At 35.6% G+C, this 22319-nt stretch overlaps 1 protein-coding gene across 2 annotated transcripts in view; it reads right to left on the reverse strand.

Annotated features, from left to right (window-relative positions):
* Window positions 1-22319, reverse strand: part of PAK2 (p21 (RAC1) activated kinase 2) — an 82563-nt gene that overhangs the window by 12825 nt on the left and 47419 nt on the right. For both annotated transcript variants that reach the window (XM_067034306.1, XM_059065229.2), the window contains exons 3-8: window positions 11179-11279; window positions 10703-10850; window positions 9033-9064; window positions 7961-8065; window positions 6099-6231; window positions 1048-1111 (exon numbers count right to left, since the gene is read on the reverse strand). In XM_067034306.1, the coding sequence (XP_066890407.1) occupies window positions 1048-1111; window positions 6099-6231; window positions 7961-8065; window positions 9033-9064; window positions 10703-10850; window positions 11179-11279 (583 nt within the window). The remainder of the gene's footprint in view (window positions 1-1047; window positions 1112-6098; window positions 6232-7960; window positions 8066-9032; window positions 9065-10702; window positions 10851-11178; window positions 11280-22319) is intronic.

Genomic DNA, 22319 nt, shown 5'->3' on the forward strand with positions numbered 1-22319 from the left:
CTCCCAAAAGTAATCTATATTGGGTATTTATTCTGTATTTGATGTGCATCATTTACATGTATTTCTCTATACTTTAATAGGCCCATAGGTGTGTACCGCTAGAGAAAATGTTTCACATAATTTTTTAACTTCATATAAATGATTTCATTTTATGTATTTTCCTGTAATTTGCTTTTTTAATTCAACACTGGATTGGGGATGGTCATCCATATGGATAGGTGTTATCCTTGTTCATCTGTAATTATTACATATATTATCCAGCATACTATTTACAATTTATCCATTCTCAGGCAGAAAAATATTAACATGATTTTCAATTTCTTGTTATTAAAACCAGTGCTGCAAGTGAATTTGGTTTTTAAAAAGAAATTCATAAGGAAGTTTTCAAAAAGACTCAAGCTCACTTTCTAAACTCATAGAACACTTTCCAGAGATTAATAACATTAAAAATTCAAGATGTTCATTTGCTCCCAAGCAACAGAAAAAAAGATTTCAGTTAGCATAGTTTAAAAATACAAATTATTGGGAATTCCCTGAAGGTGCAGTGGTTAGGGACTCCACATTTCCACTGCAGGGGGCCTGGGTTCAATCCCTGCTCGGGGAACTAAGATCCCATGAGCCGTGTGGCACAGACAAAAAATAATCATCATCATCATCTTTTAAAAAATACCAATTATTGAACAAAATCAGAAGATCAGTAGAATTAAATATCCATACTCAATGACATGATTAAAATACAGGTTTTTTTAAAACTATAATCCTGTAGTAAATTTTCTGTCTTTTAAATATTTGCCGGGCAATTTTCCCACCCATCTAATTTCTTATCACCAATGCAAAATAACACTTAAGAAGAAACAATGTACAATCACTGCTAAGTAGTACAGTATTTTAATAGTATCTAGAAATAAACGCATTACTTATTTACACAAATCCAAGGATACTACTCATAGAATATCAGAAGTGCTCAATGTCAGCAGGCAAAAGAGATATCATGCTGGATACACAGGAAATAATGAATATTCTGGTAATATAGTCACAAATACTTACCCTTGCCCAATTTTTTCATATCTTGTGTATTTTTTCTTAGGGTCACCTATGCTTACAATAGTTCCTATTTTAAACAAAAACAACAAAAAGTTGGAAACTGAGTCAAGCATTTAAAAATTGTAAACTAATTCTGATAACATTATTTCTTTTTAATAACCTCCACTGATTTTAGAACAGTTTTCAAACATAACACTAAGTTTCAAAAATAATGTATGTTTCAAACACAAAACACTAAAGAAACAATTAATAAAAATTAAAAAGTATCAGAAGCAAGAAGACACATTATTTCCACTAGGTTAGACCTCCTAACTAATGTCTTGATTATCCCACCTTCTCAAAAATGACCACGTTTTAGAATGACCAACAGTACTAGTTTTCTTGAGACTAAGGGGGTTTTAGGATGTGTCATGTTCAGTCTTAAAACTGGTAAATTCCCAGGGAAAGGAAAAGTTGGTCATCCTACTTTTCATACTCCACTGAAATGTACTAAACTAATGATAAGTTATAAAACTACTTACTATGAGAAAAAAATAAATACTTATATATATATAAAATATCCAAATGAAAAACCCTAAATGGCTTTTCTGACTCTTCTCATATATCTTATATCTTTCCAATATATTTAGGAAACCACTTATTACTATAAACATTACTCTAATGTGAACTAATCATACATCTGTTTTAGGAAAGTTCACTATGTCACAACTAAGAAACAGGTTTTATGTTACTTTATTTAACTTTTAATTTTACATTGGAGTATAGCTGGTTAACAATGTTGTGATAGTTTCAGGTGCACAGCAAAGGGACTCAGCCATACATTTACAAGTATCCACTCTCCCCCAAACTCCCCTCCCATCCAGGCTGCCACATAACATTGGGCAGAGTTCCCTGTGCTATACAGTATGTACTTGTTGGTTATCCTTTTTTTTTTAATTAAAAAATTTTTTAAAATTTTTGGTTGTGTCGGGTCTTTGTTGCTATGTGAGGGCTTTCTCCAGTTGCGTGAGCGGGGGCTACTCTTTGTTGTGGTACACAGACTTCTCATTGCTGTGGCTTCTCTTGTTGTGGAGCATGGGCTCTAGGAACGCAGGCTTCAGTAGTTGTGGCATGCAGGCTCAGCAGTTGTGGCGCATGGGCTTAGATGCTCCATGGCATGTGGGATCTTCCTGGACCAGCAATCGAATAATCGAATCCGTGTCCCCTGCATTGGCAGGCGGATTCTTAACAACTGTGCTACCAGGGAAGTCCCTGGTTATCCATTTAAAATATAGCAGTGTCTACATGTCAATTCCAAACTCCCTAACTATCCCTTCCCCCATTCATCCACCCTGGTAACCATAAGTTCATTCTCTAAGTCTGTGAGTCTGTTTCTGTTTTGTAAATAAGTTCATTTGTATCATTTCTTTTTAGATTGCCCATATAAGGGATATCATATGATACTTCTCTTTCTCTGACTTACTTCACTCAATATAACAATCTCTAGGTCCATCCGTGGTGCTGCAAATGGCATTATTTCATTCTTTTTAATGGCTGAATATTATTCCATTGTATGTATGTACCACATCTTCTTTATCCATTCCTCTGTCGATGGACATTTAGGTTGCTTCCATGTCTTGGCTATTGTAAACAGTGTTCCAATGAACACTGGGGTGAATGCATCCTTTTGGACCATGTTTTTCTCCAGATATATGCCCAGGAGTGGGACTGTAGTGTCATGTGGTAGCTCCACTTTTAGGTTTTAAAGGAACCTCTATACTGTTCTCCATAGTGATTGTACCAATTCACATTCCCACCAACAGTGTAGGAGGGTTCCCATCTCTCCGCACCCTCTCCAGCATTTATTGCTTGTGGATTTTTTGATGAAAGCCATTTTGACTGGTGTGAGGTGCTATCGCATTGTAGTTTTGACTTGCATTTCTCTAATAATTAGCGATGTTGAACATCTTTTCATGTGTCTCTCAGCCACCTGTGTCTTCTTGGAGAAATGTCTATTTAGGTCTTCTGCCCATTTTTCGATTGGGTTGTTTGTTTTGATATTAAGCCTCATGAACTGTTTGTAAATTTTGGAGACTAATCCCTTGTCAGTCACATCAACTGCAAATATTTTCTCCCCACCTGTGGGTTGTCTTTTCGCTTTGTTTATGGTTTCCTTTGTGGAGCAAAAGCTTTTGAGTTTAACCAGGTCCCATCTGTTTATTTTTGTTTTTATTTCCATTATTCTGGGAGACAGATCGAAAAGGATATTGTTGTGATTTATGTCAGAGAGTGTTCTGCCTATGTTTTCCTCTAGGAATTTTAGAGTGTCCAGTCTCACATTTAGGTCTTTAATCCATTTTTGAGCTTATTTTTGTATATGGTGCTAAAGAATGATCTAATTTCACTTTCTTACATGTAGCTGTCCAGTTTTCCCGCAACCATTTGTTGAAGAGACTGTCTTTCCACCACTGTGTAGTCTTGCCTCCTTTGTTGTAGATTTATTGATCATAGGTGCATGGGTTTATTTCTGGGCTTTCTATCCTGTTCCACTGATCTATATTTCTATTTGTGTGCCAGTACCATACTGTTTTGATGACTGTAGCTTTGTAGTATAGTCTGAAGTCAGGGAGCCTGATTCCTCCAGTTCCGTTTTTCTTTCTCCAGATTGCCTTGGCTATTTGGGGTCTTTTGTGTCTCCATACAAATTTTATGATTTTTTTGTTCTAGTTCTGTGAAAAATGCCATTGGTAATTTGATAGGGATTGCACTGAATCTGTAGATTGCCTTGGATAGTATAGTCATTTTGACAATATTGATTCTTCAATCCACAAACATGGTGTATCTTTCCATCTCTGTCTTCTTTGATTTCTTTCATCAGCATCGTATAGTTTTCGGAGTACAAGTCTTTTGTCTCCTTAGTTAGGTTTACTCCTAGGTATTTTATTCTTTTGATGCAATGGTAAATGGGATTGTTTCTTGAACTTCTCTTTCTGATCTTTCATTGTCAGTGTATAGAAATGCAACAGATTTCTGTGTATTAACTTTGTAACCTGCAACTTTACCAAATTCATTGATTAGCTCTAGTAGTTTTCTGGTAGCATCTTTAGGATCTATTATGCATACTATCATGTCATCTGCAAACAGTGACAGTTTAACTTCTTCTTTTCCAGTTTGGATACCTTTTATTTCTTTTTCTTCTCTGACTGCTGTAGCTAGGACTTCCAAAACTATGTTGAATAATAAGGCGAGAGTGGACATCCTTGTCTTGTTCCTGATCTTAGACAAAATGCTTTCAGCTTTTCACCATTGAGTATGATATTAGCTGTAGGTCTGTAGTATATGCCCTTTATTACGTTGAGGTATGTTCCCTCTATGCCCACTTTCTGGAGAGTTTTTATCATACATGCATGCCGAATTTTGTCAAAAGCTTTTTCTGCATCTGTTGAAATGATCATATGGTTTTTATTCTTCAATTTGTTGGTGTGGTGTATCACACTGCTTGATTTGTGGATACTGAAAAATCCTTGCATCCCTGGTATAAATACCAATTGATCATGGTGTATGATACTTTTACAGTATTATTGGATCTGGATTGCTATTGTTGATTATTTTTGTGTCAGTGATATGTTCATCAGTGATACTGGTTGTAATTTTCTTCTTTTGTGGTATCTTTCTCTGGTTTTGGTATCAGGGTGATGATGGCCTCACAGAATGAGTTTAGGAGTTTTCTTTCCACTGCAATTTTTTGGAACAGTTTCAGAAGGACAGGAGTTAGCTCTTCTCTAAATGTCTGATGGAATTCGCCTGTGAAGCCATCAGGTGTTGGACTTTTGTTTGTTGGGAGTTTTTTAATCACAGTTTCAATTTCAGTGCTTGTGACTGGTCTGTTCATATTTTCTATTTCTTCCTGGTTCAGTCTTGGAAGGTTGTACTTTTCTAAGAATTTTTCCATTTCTTCCAGCTTGTCCATTTTATTGGCATACAGTTGCTTGTAGTAGTCTCACATGATCCTTTGTATTTCTGTGGTGTCCGTTTAACTTCTCCTTTTTCATTTCTAATTTTATTGATTTGAGTCCTGTCCCTTTTTTTCTTGATGAGTCTGGCTAAAGTTTATCATTTGTTTATCTTTTCAAAGAACCAGCTTTTAGTTTCATTGATCTTTGCTACTGTCTTCTTTGTCTCTATTTCATTTATTTCTGCTCTGATCTTTATGATTTCTTTCCTTCTACTAACTTTAGGTTTTATTTGTTCTTCTATCTCTAGTTGCTTTAGGTGTAAGGTTAGTTTGTTTATTTGAGATTTTTCTTGAGAAACAGATATTAAAATTAGGATATTGTACATAAAACTCTAACTTGTATTTGTATTAACAGTAAGTTAAAACATGAGAAAACCACACTAAATTTTCACTTAAACTTTCACTAGGTAAAAGGAGAGAGGGGTATATCAAAAAAATTCACAGAAATAATCCAGTTTTACATAGGTACCCAACCTCAAGCCTACTGCCAATATATAATATTTTTCCTTGATCCCCCTAGGTTAGCATCCTTTATAACTAAAGTTGCTATAGACTTGTAATGAGACATTATTGCTACCCTCTCTGTCACTGTATATATTATTTCCAGTGCTTGATCCAGGCCAATGATAGCTGATGGATGAAAAAGGAGAAGAGAAAAAAATATATTTTATTCTTACACATATTATCTATATAGACCATTCTGTTTAGTTATTTAGGGACATATTTTATTCTACAGGTGTGCATAAATATATACAAACTTCCTTTGATAAAGTTTCCAACTAGGACCCATAGATTTGGCCCTTTGAGAAGAAGTATTTCTCCCCAAAGTACTGACTGTTTTGCAAAGATGCTGCTCACTAGCCACCACATAATAATAAGAAAGCAAAGAAGAGTATTATTTTGGCTTTACTACATTAATTGAAGTTGTTGTTCCTAAAAGAAAACAATTTATTTTTTATGTCTTAAGCCAACATATAAGACATAAATTAAGATCCATCTAGGCCAAATGTTTCAGGGGCTGTTAACAATTTAAGAATAATGTAAAATGTAGTTAACATACTTAATTTCTCCATAATCTCTTCATCTGTCATTTTGGCCTTCTTTTTCTGTTTGTCTGAAGTCTTGGCACCACTATCAACATTAGAATCACCAACTGGTGCAGGAATAGGATCAATTACAGACCGTGTATAAATCTGTAGAGAAACAGTTAATTACCGAGACTTGAGGAAAAATATTTTTAGGTATTCTTACTGGTACACTATTCAGTTCTTTGATTTTTGACGAAAACTAAGTTGTCCTCAGTGTTCTAAAGAATGAGAATAGTATTTTCAGACTTGTCTTATAAAAGACTGATAACTAAAATGCAATGTGAAACACTTTTCTTTGGAACGTTCATGTATATATTTTAAAAGTCTGTCTAGCAAAACAGCAGATCTGTGAATGAAATTTAAGTGTAACCAGATTGAAAATAATATGCCAGAAATGAAGCAAAAAGAATTACAAGTTAAAAATCATATTTTTTCTACAAGAGAGAAATAAGGAGCAAAGAAACCCTGATGTTGAAATAACTATTATTAATTTCCACAAAAATATTTTATACAAATATAATAACTACCATTTCATTTCAAACAGCCAGTTCTAAGTGGTAAAGAAAATAGAGTTCTCTATCATTAGATGAGGTACACTATTCAGTTCTTTGATTTTTGACGAAAACTAAGTTGTCCTCAGTGTTCTAAAGAATGAGAATAGTATTTTCAGACTTGTCTTATAAAAGACTGATAACTAAAATGCAATGTGAAACACTTTTCTTTGGAACGTTCATGTATATATTTTAAAAGTCTGTCTAGCAAAACAGCAGATCTGTGAATGAAATTTAAGTGTAACCAGATTGAAAATAATATGCCAGAAATGAAGCAAAAAGAATTACAAGTTAAAAATCATATTTTTTCTACAAGAGAGAAATAAGGAGCAAAGAAACCCTGATGTTGAAATAACTATTATTAATTTCCACAAAAATATTTTATACAAATATAATAACTACCATTTCATTTCAAACAGCCAGTTCTAAGTGGTAAAGAAAATAGAGTTCTCTATCATTAGATGAGGATCCAATGGCAGTCCTTAGAGCCTTACCCACCTATTGTGCCAACACTTCCATCATGCTCCCCGGACTTTATTTGTATTAGTACAGGGAGAAGGACAGGACTCTTTCTATATCTATCTAAGGTTTTTATTGTTAAAAAATTCTCCCATATCTGTTAGAAACTTCACTCTTGGCAGCCTCTTGAATGATACCAAGGCTTTAAGAGAAATGTTAAATGGGAGTTAAATATGTACTTTGGATAAAAGGTAAGATCCAAGTTTTAGATACAGTACTTTTCTGCACTGAGATAAACAGAAAAAGGCAGAGAAACAGATGAGTTCTCTGGAACAGATGGTGTAATACAGAAAGAAAACAAAATGAGAAAAGAATTTTAACTTTTAAAGAATCCATTCAATTTTAGTTTTCAAAAAACTAGTTTTTTGGGCTTCCCTGGTGGCGCAGTGGTTGAGAATCCGCCTGCCGATGCAGGAGACACGGGTTCGTGCCCTGGTCCGGGAAGATCCCACATGCCGCGGAGCAACTAAGCCCGTGAGCCATGGCCGCTAGGCCTGCGCATCCGGAGCCTGCGCTCCGCAACGGGAGAGGCCACAACAGTGAGAGGCCCGCATACCGCAAAAAAAAAAAAAAAAAAAAAAAAACAAAACTAGTTTTTTGATGAGTGGTGTTAGGGTAAAGAGCTCCTAGTCAAATACCCCATATTAAAACATTTTAAGCCTGAAGACTTTTAAAAAATTAATCACTGGAAGTCAAATACAGACTGCTTTTTAAAATACATATGCACAGACACACACAATCCAATTCACTAATCAGAAACTCACTGATTTTGTATGATCTGGTCGTGGGGCAATAACAGGAGGAGGAGTCTCTTCATCATCGTCGTCTTCTTCTGTTACTACTGCTGTTTCTGAACCCTTGGTATTCAGCTGCATTTATCACACGAACAAAGTGAGGAAGACAAGTCAAATATAACAACACTTTAAAATCTGACGATCTCTCTTTTTCACCATACTTTAAAAAATATTTAATAGCCCGTTTCAAAGCAATAAAACCTCACGGGTTCTAATCTAATCATTTAAAAAGTAAAGATAATTCTATATGTTACAGAAAAGTTTATGAAACAAATGTATACAGTAAATACCAAGTATTCTTAAGAGGGAATTCATACCTTTTATAGAGAATTTTATACCGTTTTAACAAGCCCCAAAAGTAAACAATCATTTCATTTGTTAAGACCAAAACCAAAAATCCTCTGGACTTTGTGTAAGTCAGAGATTTCTGGCTATTTAAAACAGCTAGATTTACCAGAAGTTGTGGTTAACAAAGCAAAAGAGGAAGGCATTATCCTTTATACAGAGCTTATTATATGCCAGGTGTATGCTAAGTAGGTACTTTACATGTTATTACATATAGTCTTCAAATAACTCCAGGAGACTGTGTCCTCCTAATTGAGGAATTGAAAATAAAATAGCTAGTTTGCAAGAGGTATTTGTGCTTACATGATAACTTAGATAAAGTTTCAGACAACTCTGAAGATTCTGACAGGCTTCTATTGTTCAGTATATTTCCATAGTCTATATTCAATAGGATGATGCCAGAGGAAAATGCTGGCAAGTTCTCTGTATTCATGTTTATATATGGAAACATTATCAAAAGTAGCTAAACTGCTCTAAAGATCATAAGCTTTAGTTACTTGAAGCATCATCTGAGGAACTTCTATTTGTTTAACATGGCTTCCTCAAATAATCAAGTGGCTAGCTAAAAACATGTATCAATATTAAGTAGCTATTTCTGGAGGCTGTAATTTATTTCAGAAAGTAAAATAAAAACTGAGACTTGTTTTGGGTAACTTAAATTAGAACAAGAACTATAAGAAATAACATATTAACTTACTGCTGGTGTTCCAGAGGGGAAGCCATCTTTCTCTGAATACAAAATGGAAAATAATGCTAAGTTAACAATTCAAAAAATAAAACAATTTTATACAATAAAAGGAAAAAAAGATAAAGCAGAGCAAGTAAAAAGTTCTTAGACTGATTTCACTTTAAGTTGAATTAAGTCTTGAGAAAAACAATATCAGTATTCAAACAAGAATTTACACATTATAAACTTCAAATTTAATGGAACTCTGTAAATTTGCTAAAAATCATTGAATTGAATTCAAGTGAGTGAATTCAATTGAATTGAATTGATTCAATCAATTCAATTAAACTGAATCATTGAATTCAAGTGAGTGAATTTTGCAGCATGAAATTATACCTTAATAAAAAAATTTTATTTAAAACTATACCTGTATTTATTAAAATAAAACAGAAGTCTCTTCATAATGTTATTTTTCTCCAGCAAACTGCCTATCAAGGAACTTAAAGAAACCAACAGTAACTCTGCAAAGGAAAATTACTGACATAAATTTTGATCAGTATGAAAGCAAATCCCTGAAGACAAAACACAGTTAATGAAGACTAAATGTCACAATATTCATTCTGGAGTTTAGAAGAGCAAGTTTTGTTTTACCTTTTAAAATGACCAGACACACACACATGTGAATATACCATTCTCTGTTCAAACACTGATTAAAAAAAAGATTATTCATTTACACAGACTTAGAAGTTGACAAGAAAGTTGGGGACAAATCTGATCTTTCGCTAAGGTTGTACTAGACTATGTAAAAAAGGTCAAGATTTACCAAGTGGGCTCTATTTCTTCCTTCAACACAGCCCTTATTTCTGAGAGAATGCAATCAAATAAGTACAATTAATTAAAACTAAATGTATGATTTTTAGCTCAATCATATTGTTTTTTAAAACTACATGTATGACTTGAGAGGACAGAGAAACATATTAAACGATAACCTGTGATGTAATTAGCAAAATCTACACTGAGGGAAACAGGACAAATGATTCTGTTTAACAAATAAACTGCAAGAAAAGGAGACCATGAGAGCAACCAACGTAAGGGAGGGGAAGCCTAAATAACAAGAGATGCAAGAGATACCACAATCAACTGTAATGTATGGATTTTATTCTAATCCTTATTTGAACAAATAAACTTAAAAAACCCCCACTATTCTCCAATTCTTACCTGATGATATTCCAGTTCTGAGGAATAAACACTTTTAGTTCTAATGCTTATTTTATGTTTATATATGTGATGAGTTTCAATTTTTGAGCAAACATTTTTTTACTTCAAAGTCTGTGCGTTTATATATATAGTAAAACAACCTGTCCCACTGACAATAAATATATTTCTAGTACAAACATGCCTATAAATCAGCCTCTTTCCCCTCTATTGCTGAACTCATTCAAAAGCAGTAAAGAGAAAAAACAAATAAACAAAAGGCCCAAACACCCACTTTTGGCAAAACTAAGAGATTAATATAATCCCCAAACTCCAAATTATGCATAAGAGCTGCCCCAATGAGTTTACAAAAGGCAGGATCTATGCAGGGAAAAAAGTAGCTTAGCTTTTTAAAATTTTTCCAGAAGCAATCTTTTTATCCAGAAGTGCTCCACAACTCTACAATCCCATTTAAGTCAGCCTTTTACCACGGTCTGATGTCTTACCAGGAGGAGTAAAGCTCAGATATTTCTGCTTCACTGTGTTGGAGTCATAGAACTTTAAGACATCCAGCACAGCCTGAGGATTCTTCTTTTGCTCTAGTTTGGTGATATTGGAGGTCTGTAATAATCGAGCCCACTGTTCTGGCATGCCCTAACAAAAAGATATTCAGAAATTAGTTGTTTTGAATTGCTCTAATTAGATCAATTTCCAGAGGAAAATATATAAAACAAAATCAATCTACATAATTGTAGGTATGACTAAATTCTAAAATGTCTGGTTTTCTAAATCTATTTTGCAAATTATAATCAATAGGCTCAGCTCCCTAGGAAAAGAACACATCTAAACACAAACACTTTTGTAAGAAGAGAAAAGCACTAAGAATTCACAGTTAACGTGTGGATAGAAAAGTTAACTTCAAATTTAATACTGAAAGGTTTGAGTACTGCTTTATAAATGAGTCTCAACTTGGTAAACTTACAGTGAATTCTCCAGTAACAGCATCAAAGCCAACATGGATGGTGTGCTCAAAATCAGATGGAGGAGAAATTTCTGGCCTTTCCTTCTCTTTCTTCTTACTTCCTAGAGGGCATTAAAAAAAGAGCCTCTTTAAAGAAGATTAATAAAGGTACTTATAATCATGTTTATAGTTTTCCCAAAACAGATTAGGAACAAAATTATTCTAAAAAAGAAATTTTCCCTAAAAACACTGGCTGATAGGAAACTGATACAACAAGTACAGAAACCTATTCTATCATCAAGGGCCAGGGTTGGGGGAGGGGGGGGGAGGGGGAGGGTGTCAACCTGTGTTCTGATTAAGGAGGCACACAGACTGACCCAGCACCAGGCCTGAATAAAAGCCCTCAGGGCAGAAGAGAGAGCCCCTTAGATTATCCGTTCTCTCATAAATAAAGAACTATACCTCAGATGCTGAACAATCTGGAAAACAAAGTCTATCAAGTCCTATTTCCAGTGAGCTATACTCATCAAGAAAGAGCAATTTACATTACTATGACTAGGGATAATATACACCATATAAACAGGTAGTTTACAAGGACCACAGTCACCTTTCTTGTGCAGCAACTCTAACTCTTCCTTTTTATTGACATTAATAACTGTTACATTTTAAGATTTCCCAGTTCTTCTGTGGTTCCGCCAATTATTTTTACAACATTTCTGCCACACACCTATCAAAAATATTCTCTGTAAATTCAAACACATCAGTTCCTTTTTTTCCCCCACCTAGCCACCTTGCTCTCAGATCCTCTTGCTCTAATTTACAGTAGTTTATTATGCGGAGGCTTCTGGCACAGCTATTGGTCCTAGGTCATTCCTTCACTTTTATGCTGTGCTAGAATCTATTTTCTGTATCCTATGTTCCCCTCTTCTGGTATACAACTTTGTTTTAATTGATAGTTCTTGACTGACTATATATGTATTTAATTGATAGTTCTTGACTACCTATGTATGTATTTAGGTTGAAAATAATTAGTTTTAATTGATAGTTCTTGACTAACTATATATGATAGTTCTTGACTAACTATATATGTATTTAGGTTGAAAATACCATCCCCCTTTGAAATTCTTCTAATTTCCAGTGTTGCTATTTAGAAGGCCAAAGCCACTTTCTCATTCTGAACCACTGTTGAAACAATTGACCATATATATGCACAGGTCTATTTCTGGATGTTTAACTCTCTTGCAATAATCTCTTTATCTTATGCCAATAGTATAAGACTGCCTGGATTACTGTAGTTTTATAATAAGCATTGAAATTACACAGTATAAGCTTTGTGACCTTTTCTTTCTTCTTTTTTCTTTCTTTTTATTTTTTAAAAAGAATTCACAAGTTTTTCTTGTTTTATACATATTTTTATTTATTTATTTTTTAAAATTTATTTTCTTTATTTTTTCCAGCTGCAACGGGTCTTAGTTGCAGCATGCGGGATCTTTCGTTGCAGTGTGTGGGCTTCTCCCCAGTTGTGACACTCGGGCTTCTCTCTAGTGTTGTGGTGTGCGGGTTTTTTCTCTAGTTGTGGCGTGCAGGCTCCAGGGCATGTGGGCTCCAGAGCGCGTGGGCTCTGTAGTTTGCTGCACGTGGGCTCTCTGGTTGAGGTGCACGAGCTCAGTAGTTGTGGTGCACAGGCTTAGTTACCCTGCAGCATGTGGGATCTTAGTTCCCCAATCAGGGATCAAACCCACGTCCCGTGCATCGGAAGGCAGATTCTTTACCACTGGACCACCAGGGAAGTCCCCGACGTTTTCTTTTTTAAAAAATGGTTTGGCTGTATTCTAGGTCTTTTGCATTTCCATGTGAATTTTAGAATAATCTTGATAATTTCTAAAAAACAGCCTGCTGGGATTTTGATTTAGACTGCACTGAATCTATAGATCATTTTAGGGAGAACTGATTTATTAACAATATTGTGTCTTCTAATCCATGAAAATAGTGACTCTCTCCACTTACTTAGGTCTTCTTTCATTTCTCTCAGCAATGTTTTATAGTTATCATTGTACACATCTGTTACTGCTTTTGTCTGATTTCTGCCACAGTATTTCAAACGGTCTGATGCTACTGCAAATGGTACAGCTTTTTAAATTTCAACTTTCAATTGTTCATTGATAGCACAGAGAAACACAACTGATTCTTAAATACTGATCTCATATCCTGAAACCTTACTATTAACCCTTACTTTTTGTTCCAGTAGCATTTTGTAGCTATCACAGAATTTCCTATAAAATTTCACTTATGTTGCTGGTGAATAAAGACAGCTTTACTTCTTCCTTCCCACTCTGGATTCCTTTATCTTTCTTGCCTTGTTGCACTGGCTAGAACCTCTAGCACACTGTTGAAAAAAAGTGGTGAAAGGGAAATCTTTGTAGTTTTCCTAATCTAAGTAAGAAAAGCCATTTTTTCTCCACCAAGTTTGATACCAGGAGTAAGTTTTTCAAAGATGTTAAAGGTACTTCCTTCTATTTCAAATTTGCTGAATGCTTTGATCAGAAATGAATATTGGATTTCGTCAAATGCTTTTTCTACATCTATTGAGATGAACGTGTGGTTCACCTTTTAAATTTTGTTAATATAGTAAATTACACTGATTGATTTCCAAATGTCACACCAACCCTGCATTACTGAAATGAAATCCACTTGGTCATGATGTATTACTCTTTTTGTATACTGTTGGGTTGTAATTACTAAAATCTTGCTAAGATTTTGCATCTATGTTAATGAAGGATATTGGTATGTAGCTTTCTTTTCTTGTAATGTCTTTGGTTGGAGTATAAGTAATGCTGGTCTCATAAAATGATTTGGGAAGTATTCCTTTCTATTCAATTTTCTAGAAGTTTGTGTAGAATTGGTAATGTTTCTACCTCAGATGATTGGTAAAATTCACCAGTGGAGCCACCTGAGTCTTTGTGGGAAGGCTAGTAACTATAAACTAAATTTTCCTAAGAAATATAGGGTTTTCAGGTTACATAGTTTTTTTTGAGTGAGCTTCGAAAACTTGTCTTTCAAGAAATTTTTTCACTTTAATGTATTGAATTTATTTGTATGTATTTGTTCATAATACTACCTTCTTTTTAATATCTGTAAAATGTATAGAGATACCATCTCTGTCATTCTCAATATTGATAATTTGTGTATTTTCCGCCTCCCGACTACCCTGTCAGTCTTGCTAAAGGTTCACCTATTGTATTGGTATTCTCAATGAATTAACTTTTTTTTTTTTTTTTTTTTTGCAGTATGAGGGCCTCTCACCGCTGTGGCATCTCCCGTTGCGGAGCACAGGCTCCGGACGTGCAGGCTCAGCGGCCATGGCTCACGGGCCCAGCCACTCCGCGGCATGTGGGATCTTCCCGGACCGGGGCACGAACCCACGTCCCCTGAATCAGCAGGCGGACTCTCAACCACTGCGCCACCAGGGAAGCCCCTAACTTTTTATTTCATTGGTTTCTCTTTATTTTTTATTTCACTGATTTCTGCTTTGACTTTTATTATTTCTTTTCATTTACTTACTCTGGATCTCACCTGTTCTTCCCTTCTAGTTTATTAAAATGGCTTAGCTGAAATCACTGATTTGAAATCTTTCTTTTCTTTTCTAATATGGATGTTTTAAATATTATAAATTTCCTCTAAGTACTGCTTAAGCAGCATCATGCAGATATAGATGTCTTGAATTTTCATTTTCATTCAGTTTAATGTATTTCCTAAATATTCTTTTAATTTCTTCATTTATTTGGAAGTGCTTTTATTTACTTTCCAAATATTTTCAGGGATCTTTCTGCTACTGATTTCTAACTAAATTACACTGTGGTCACAGAATATACTTTGTGATTTGAATCTTCCTAAATTTACCGAGACTTTTAAAAATGGCCACAGAATACATCTTGGTAAATGTTTCATGTTCACTTTAAAAGAATGGAATATTCTATAAAGGTCAATTGGTCAAGTTGGCTGATAGTTTTAGCAATTTTCTGTCTACTTGTTCTACCAATTATTGTGAAAGTGTACTGGAATTTGTAACTATAACTGTACTTGTCTATTTCTTCTTGAAATCTGTTTTTTGCTTCATGTATTCTGAAGCTCTGCTATTAAGTGCACAAATGTTTAGCTCTATTACACCATATTGATGAACAGACCCTATTATCATTATAAAATAAATTATTCCTTATCCCTTAACTAGAAGAATTATTTCTCGCTCTAAAATCTACTTTGTCTGATATTAACAAAGCCCATCCAGCTTTTTTTCATTGTTAGCATACTTTATTTTTTTTTTAAAGCACCAGTGTGCTCTCTCTCTTTTCTTTTTTTCTTGAAGCTGTTCAGTCTTTTAAAACATTATTTATTTATTTATTTGGCTGCACCGGGTCTTAGTTGCGGCTTGCCGGCTCCTTAGATGTGGCACGTGGCCTCCTTAGTTGTGGCATGTGAACTCTTAGTTGCAGCATGCATGTGGGATCTAGTTCCCTGACCAGGGATCGAACCCTGGCCCCCTGCATTGGGAGTGTGGAGTTTTATCCACTGTGCCACCAGGGAAGTCTCATTGTTAGCATACTTAAAAAAAATTATTTTAGGGGCTTCCCTGGTGGCGCAGTGGTTGAGAGTCCGCCTGCCGATGCAGGGGACACGGGTTCGTGCCCCAGTCCGGGAAGATCCCACATGCCGCGGAGCGGCTGAGCCCATGAGCCATGGCCGCTGAGCCTGCGCGTCCGGAGCCTATGCTCCGCAACGGGAGAGGCCACAACAGTGAGAGGCCCGCGTACCACAAAAAAAAAAAAAAAAAAAAAAAAAATTATTTTATTTTAACTTATTTTGTGGCTTTATATTTTTTAAGTGGGTTTCTTATAGGTTGCATATAAATTTAGGTCTGCTTTAACAATCTGTTAATCTCTGCCTTTTAAACAGGGTGTCTAGATCAGTAACATTAAATGTGATTGCTATAGTTAGGTTTAAACCCACCATTCTTTCATTTGTTTTATAATCATCTCTATCCTTTGTTTCCACTTCCTTTTTCTCTTCTTTTGGATTAACTACGTATTTTTTTTATAATTACCTTTTTCCCCCCTTCTATGTGTGTCTTTTCTTTCTGACAGCTTTTTTTTTAAACAGACTTTTTCAGAGCAGTTTTAGGTTCACAGAAAATTGAGCCTATGGACTTCCCTTGTGGCGCAGTGGTTAAGAATTCTGTCCCTGGTGCAGGAAGATCCCACATGCTACAGAGCAACTAAGCCTGTGCGCCACAACTACTGAGCCTGGGCTCTAAAGCCCACAAGCCACAACTACTGAGCCTGCGTGCTGCAACTACTGAATACTGAAGCTCGTGGGCCTACAGCCCATGCTCCACAAGAGAAGCCACCACAATGAGAAGCCCACACACCACGATGAGTAGCCCTTGCTTGCCACAACTAGAGAAAGCCCGTGCACAGCAGCAAAGACCCAACACAGACAAAAAATAAATAAATTAAATTAAATTAAAATTAAAAAATAAAATTATTTTTTAAAAAAGAAAATTGAGCCTAAGGTCTGGATGTTTTTAAGATTTTTCTATCACTGGTTTTAAACAATGATTATGTGCTTTTGTGCAGTTTTCATCATGTTTCCTGTGCTCAGAATCCACTGAACGTCTTGAATCTGTGGGTTTATAGTTTCTATTAAATTTGGGGGAAAAAAATCTGCCATTGTTTAAAGTTTTCTTTTTAAGATTTTTTTTTAAAAATAATTTTTATTGGAGTATAGCTGATTTACAATGTTATGTTAGTTTCAGGTGTACAGCAAAGTGAATCAGTTATACATATACATGAATCCACTCTTTTTTAGATTCTTTTCCCATATAGGTCATTACAGAGTACTGAGTAGCGTTCCCTGTGCTATACAGTAGGTCCTTATTTTAAGTATTGTTTTTAAAATGTCTCTCCTTCCCCTCCTTTGGAGACTTCAGTTATACTTATATTACTCTGCATGAAGCTGTCCCATGGTTGTTCACTTTTGTTTCAGTCTTTTTTCTCCAAGTTTTATTTTGATGGTTTCTATTGCCATGGTCTTCAAATTCACTAATCTTTTACTCTGCAATGTCTATTCTAGTGTTAGTTTTGTCCAATGTATTTTCCAACTCTAGAATTTTGATTTTGTTCTTTTTTCTCTCTTCCTTTGCTTTTCCTTAATATGCTGAATCCTTCCTTTGAGTTCTTCAACATATAGGATACAGTTATTTAAATATTTTAATGTCCATGCCTACTAATTCTATCACCTGTGTTATTCTGGTATTGATTCCAATTGATGGATTTTACTCATTTACTCATATTTATTTACAAATATTGACTGGATTTTACTCATTTACTCATATTTATTTACAAATATTGATTGGATACCAGACTGACATTTTTTCCTTGTTAGGTGCAGATATTTTTGCATTCCTATAAATATTTGTGAACTTTGTTCTGGGACATAGATAGGTGATTCTTAGCTGTCTACTCATATAGGAAAGAAACAAATTTAGAAACAGTTGATCCTTTTAGGTATTATTTTTAAAGTTTTGTTAGGCAGGGCTAGAGCAACACTTAATCTAGGGCTAATTCTGTCCTGCTACTGAGGCAAGACCTCTATCCAATACTTTGTACTCTGAATAGTGGGAACAGGAAATATTCTGGGCCCTGTATGAGCTTTAAAGGCTGTTCCTTTTTATAATTTCCAGTGGTTTTTCCATTCAAGTTTTGGGTAGTTTCCTCATACACATGTGCTACTGAAGACTCAAAGGGGACCCTCTGCATTTCTCTTTTTCTCTCTCTCTGTTCAGCTCTTTACTCTCTGATACTCTGACTACAAACTAGCAGCCTTGGCATCCCCAAATTCCCAGTTGTTTTTCAACCTTATGAGACCACTTAATTGTCCCTCCCTATTGCTGTAAACTCTTCAGGCAATAAGCTACATCAATTATAGAACTCAACTCATTTGTTTCCCATCTCTTTGGGATCACTTTCCTTTACTATTTGATGTCCAATGTCTTGAAAACTGTTGTTTTGTACATTTTTTCCCAGTGTTTTAGTTTCTTAGATGGGGAGATAAATCTGGTCCCTGTTATTCCATCTTGAATGGAAGTATAACAGGTTTTGCTGTCTTATCTGTGGTATAATGAAACTTCAGGATGATGTGATTTGATATGGTCTTCATTCATTCACTGTGTTGAGCACTCAGTGAGCTGCTTCCACCTAGAAATCATATTCTTCAGATCTGGAATTTTTTTCCTATTATTTAATTATTTTCTTCTATTTTCTTTGTCATTATTAGTTAGATAAGTCCGTCCTGGTCTGATCTTGTAACTGTTACCTTTTCTCTCATATTTTCCATCTTTGTACTTTCAACAATCTGGGAAAATTTTCTTGACTATCTTCCAATCCTTTACCTATTGATATCTTTTGTTTGTGTTGATAATCTTAACTGTTGATATTCCAATAATTATTTCTCATTGTTCTCTGATCATTTTTTTCTCTGAGAATACTCTTCCTGTTTCATGGATGCACTTTATCTTCTCTCTTTGAAGACTATATAGTTTATGTGTGTGTATACGCTGGGTTTTTTTCCCTCCCAGTTTCTTCTACATTCACATCTTACCCACTATTGTTTTGGACTCTCTTATGTTAAGGGTTTTTCTCAAATGTCTGGTGATGCTTTGCTGTCTACTTGTACAGAAAAGTATTAAAAATTTAACTGGGAGACAAGTCAGGCTTTTCATTAAAGGTGAGGATGGGTGTGGAGTATCTGAAATATTTCTCCCCAGGACATTCTGTTTATCCAGAAAAAAATCGTTCATTCTCTTGTCTGAGGGCTTTGACTCAAGGTACAAGTGCTCTAAAAGCAGGGCAGAAGGAAGAAGTTCAGTATGTTAACTTTCCTGAATCTGCCTTTTTCATTTTGGTTCTATACCTTTTTCTGACTCCTCTACAATAAGGAGACTCTCAGATTTAATTCTCCTCAAATAAATATAAATATCTTTTTGTTCTTTTGTTATCCCAGAGGATGGAGTTATATTTGCATGCCTATGGGATAAAGGAGGGGCCCTGAGGGCCTTCAACACATTCTATATAGATATTCAACTAATTCCCCCTTTTCAGCCTATGTATTACACTCAACCACACATACAAACACACACACACACACACACACACACACACACACACACAAACTGTGTACCTCTAAATCCTGAGCCTCTTGAGATTTTTACAAAGGAAATGGGTCACTTCTCATAAACATTCCCCTCTGAAAACACTTAGGATATGTCTTCCTCTGTTCTGCTTAGTCAGTTACCATTCTCCACCACTTCACTCTTCCAAATATGTATTGAAATCTCTTGTATACTACTGTCTCCTCTCCCATTCTCTTTGTCCTTGTGATAAAAAAAAATAATGCTTTTTTTACTGTTATTTTAGTTGTGTCTGGGGAGGGAGAGTAAATAGAGGCATGTTTAGATTAGATTCGCCTAATAGGCTATGGTAGGAGGGCAGCACACATTGGTCATGGAAAGGAGCAGAGGGAAATGCAACTGTTAAGCCTAATATAAACTTTGCTACCTTTACTGAAATGCACATTTACGTCTCTCATAAACAATCTTTCATATTCCATTAGACTGTGAATAACCTGAAGTCATGCCCTCTACTTTCTCTATTATGTCCCTTGACTTCTAACTTGGTATCCTGCATATCGGAGGGAATATTTATTAACCAACTATAAACTAATAGTTAACGACTCTTTATACAGCTCTGAACTGCTAACAGAAAAACATACAATTGCATGCACTATATAAAAGTATTTGTTTCTTCTTCATTTTTTTTTTTTTTTTTTTTTTTGCAGTACGCGGGCCTCTCACTGTTGTGGCCTCTCCCGTTGCGGAGCACAGGCTCTGGACACGCAGGCTCAGCAGCCATGGCTCACGGCCCCAGCCGCTCCGTGGCATGTGGGATCCTCCCTGACCGGGGCATGAACCCGTGTCCCCTGCATCAGCAGGCAGATTCTCAACCACTGTGCCACCAGGGAAGCCCTGTTTCTTCTTTTTATAAAATCTGCTCAGTATCCACTTCTGATATGTACATAGTTGGGAAAGATGCCATTTTCTTATATGTCCCTGATTACAGATGACCGGTCCAAGGTAGGCATCTAATTCAAGCCATGTCAGCCACAGTTGCCCACACACTCCCAGACAGTTAGATTGGTTCAGGGGTGAATACATAAACTAAGCCAGACTTAGGACCCTTAGAATCAGTCTCTCACCAGTGAATAAAGCCCAGGAACTGTTGAGGGCTGTATTTCCCAACACACACGAGAAAAAAATCAGTCTGATATAGGAAAGAAATATGATCAGATACACAGAAAGCAGGAAAACTAGACATATAGCAGGAGAATTCCTGGTTCCTCTTGTATCTAAGGCACAGCCATATTTTTCAACTTGGGAATTTTGAAAAATTTAGAGATATTTAATAGGAAGTTTCATATATATTAGGAGCATAGAATAAAGAGTTAAAAGAAATAAGTAAAAATGATTAAGCAGAACTTGAAGCACAATACCCTAAAAATCTGTTTAATTTCACTTGTTTTTATATAACACACATACACACAAATACTCCTTGCATTTTAGTAGTCCTAGTAGGAGGGTAAAGGGATATTAAAAACAGTATCTGAAACAAAAAGATACTGAGGCATGTCTCAAAACAAACAGTGGGCCGGAAGGATATTGTTATGTAAACAGAATCACTGCTTTATAACTCTGGAATCCAAGAGCTATATGGACAAACAACAAAAACCCCCACAATCGTCTATCTACAGGATGTCCACCCAGCAACTGGATCACTTGATGGGAAGTAATGGACCAGGGAAAGAAACTTCTTTTAATAAAAATGCACAATTTTTTAGTGGACTGGGGGAAAAAAGGATTCTTAACATCATTTTTCAACTTCATGAGACAACAAAACAAGCAGGCAGGCAGCAACCTTCAGCTAAGAGGTGGGTACCGCGAGTGATGTGCTGCACAAAAGGTACTTGAAAGAATCCTAAATATGCCACTACCATATCCTTAAAAGCCACTACTACTTAGGCTACATTTGAGCTAGAGTCTAAGGCTAAAAAAGCCCCCATTTCTTTAAAAGGAAGACTCTTCTGTTTAAGAGAATCAGTGATTACTGATTACTTTGTTCTTTTGACCCAAAACAGCTTCAAAGTGGTGACCTAAACTTGTTCCATCACACAGAAGAGTATTCTCTAGGAAACAGGAGTATGTACTATTATTAATCTTAGAACTAGATTTTTAGACCAGAAAGAATATTTACAGTTCTATCATCTTCATAACCAACTAGAGGTGAAAGGGCATACAGGTTGAATAATTAGATACAAAAATTGCTTTAGTTTATAAATACACACCATTCAACACTAGCTAACTGAATAGAGCTTTTAAAAATAAGCCAAGACAATGGCTCACTGACATTTTCGTTTTTCCTTATCAAAACTACTACACTTGTTAAGCCCATTTCTCACCTGGACTACTGCAAAATCCTCCTAACTAGTTTCCAACTTCAGTCTTAGACCTCCAAAAAAAACCTATTTTCTAGACAGCTACTAGTCTCATCTATTTAAGACAGAAATGTGACCAGGTCTTCCCACTGTTTAAAATCCTGTAATGGTTGGTTCCCCAGGAAACAGGATAAAATCTGAGCTCTGTAGCATGGAATACAAGGCCCTTTATGAACTGCTCCCTGCCTACCTCTTTAGCCTCTTCTGCTACCTGTAGTTTCCTACATACATCATGCTATTATTCTCTCTTCTTCTCTGCTTTCACACCACACTTGACCATACTCAGCTCCACGAATGTGCTATGATCCCCCACTGTACCTGGGCCACTGAAACTCTTTTCTAGGCAGAACATACTTTTTAACTGTCAAAATCCTCCCATTTTCACTTACTCATCCTTCAGTCTTCAGCTCTAATATCCCTTCTTTAGGAAGCCTTCCCAGATATTACAGACATCTTACTCTACCCCTATTATCACTTTTCACAGTTCGTAATTATATGTTGCAGTCTTTTATTAGTGCATGAGGGCAGGGATATCATCTGCCTTGCTGATCATGGAATCTCTG

The sequence above is a fragment of the Kogia breviceps genome, chromosome 5 (assembly GCF_026419965.1).
Source record: "Kogia breviceps isolate mKogBre1 chromosome 5, mKogBre1 haplotype 1, whole genome shotgun sequence".
Taxonomy (NCBI): Eukaryota; Metazoa; Chordata; class Mammalia; order Artiodactyla; family Physeteridae; genus Kogia; species Kogia breviceps.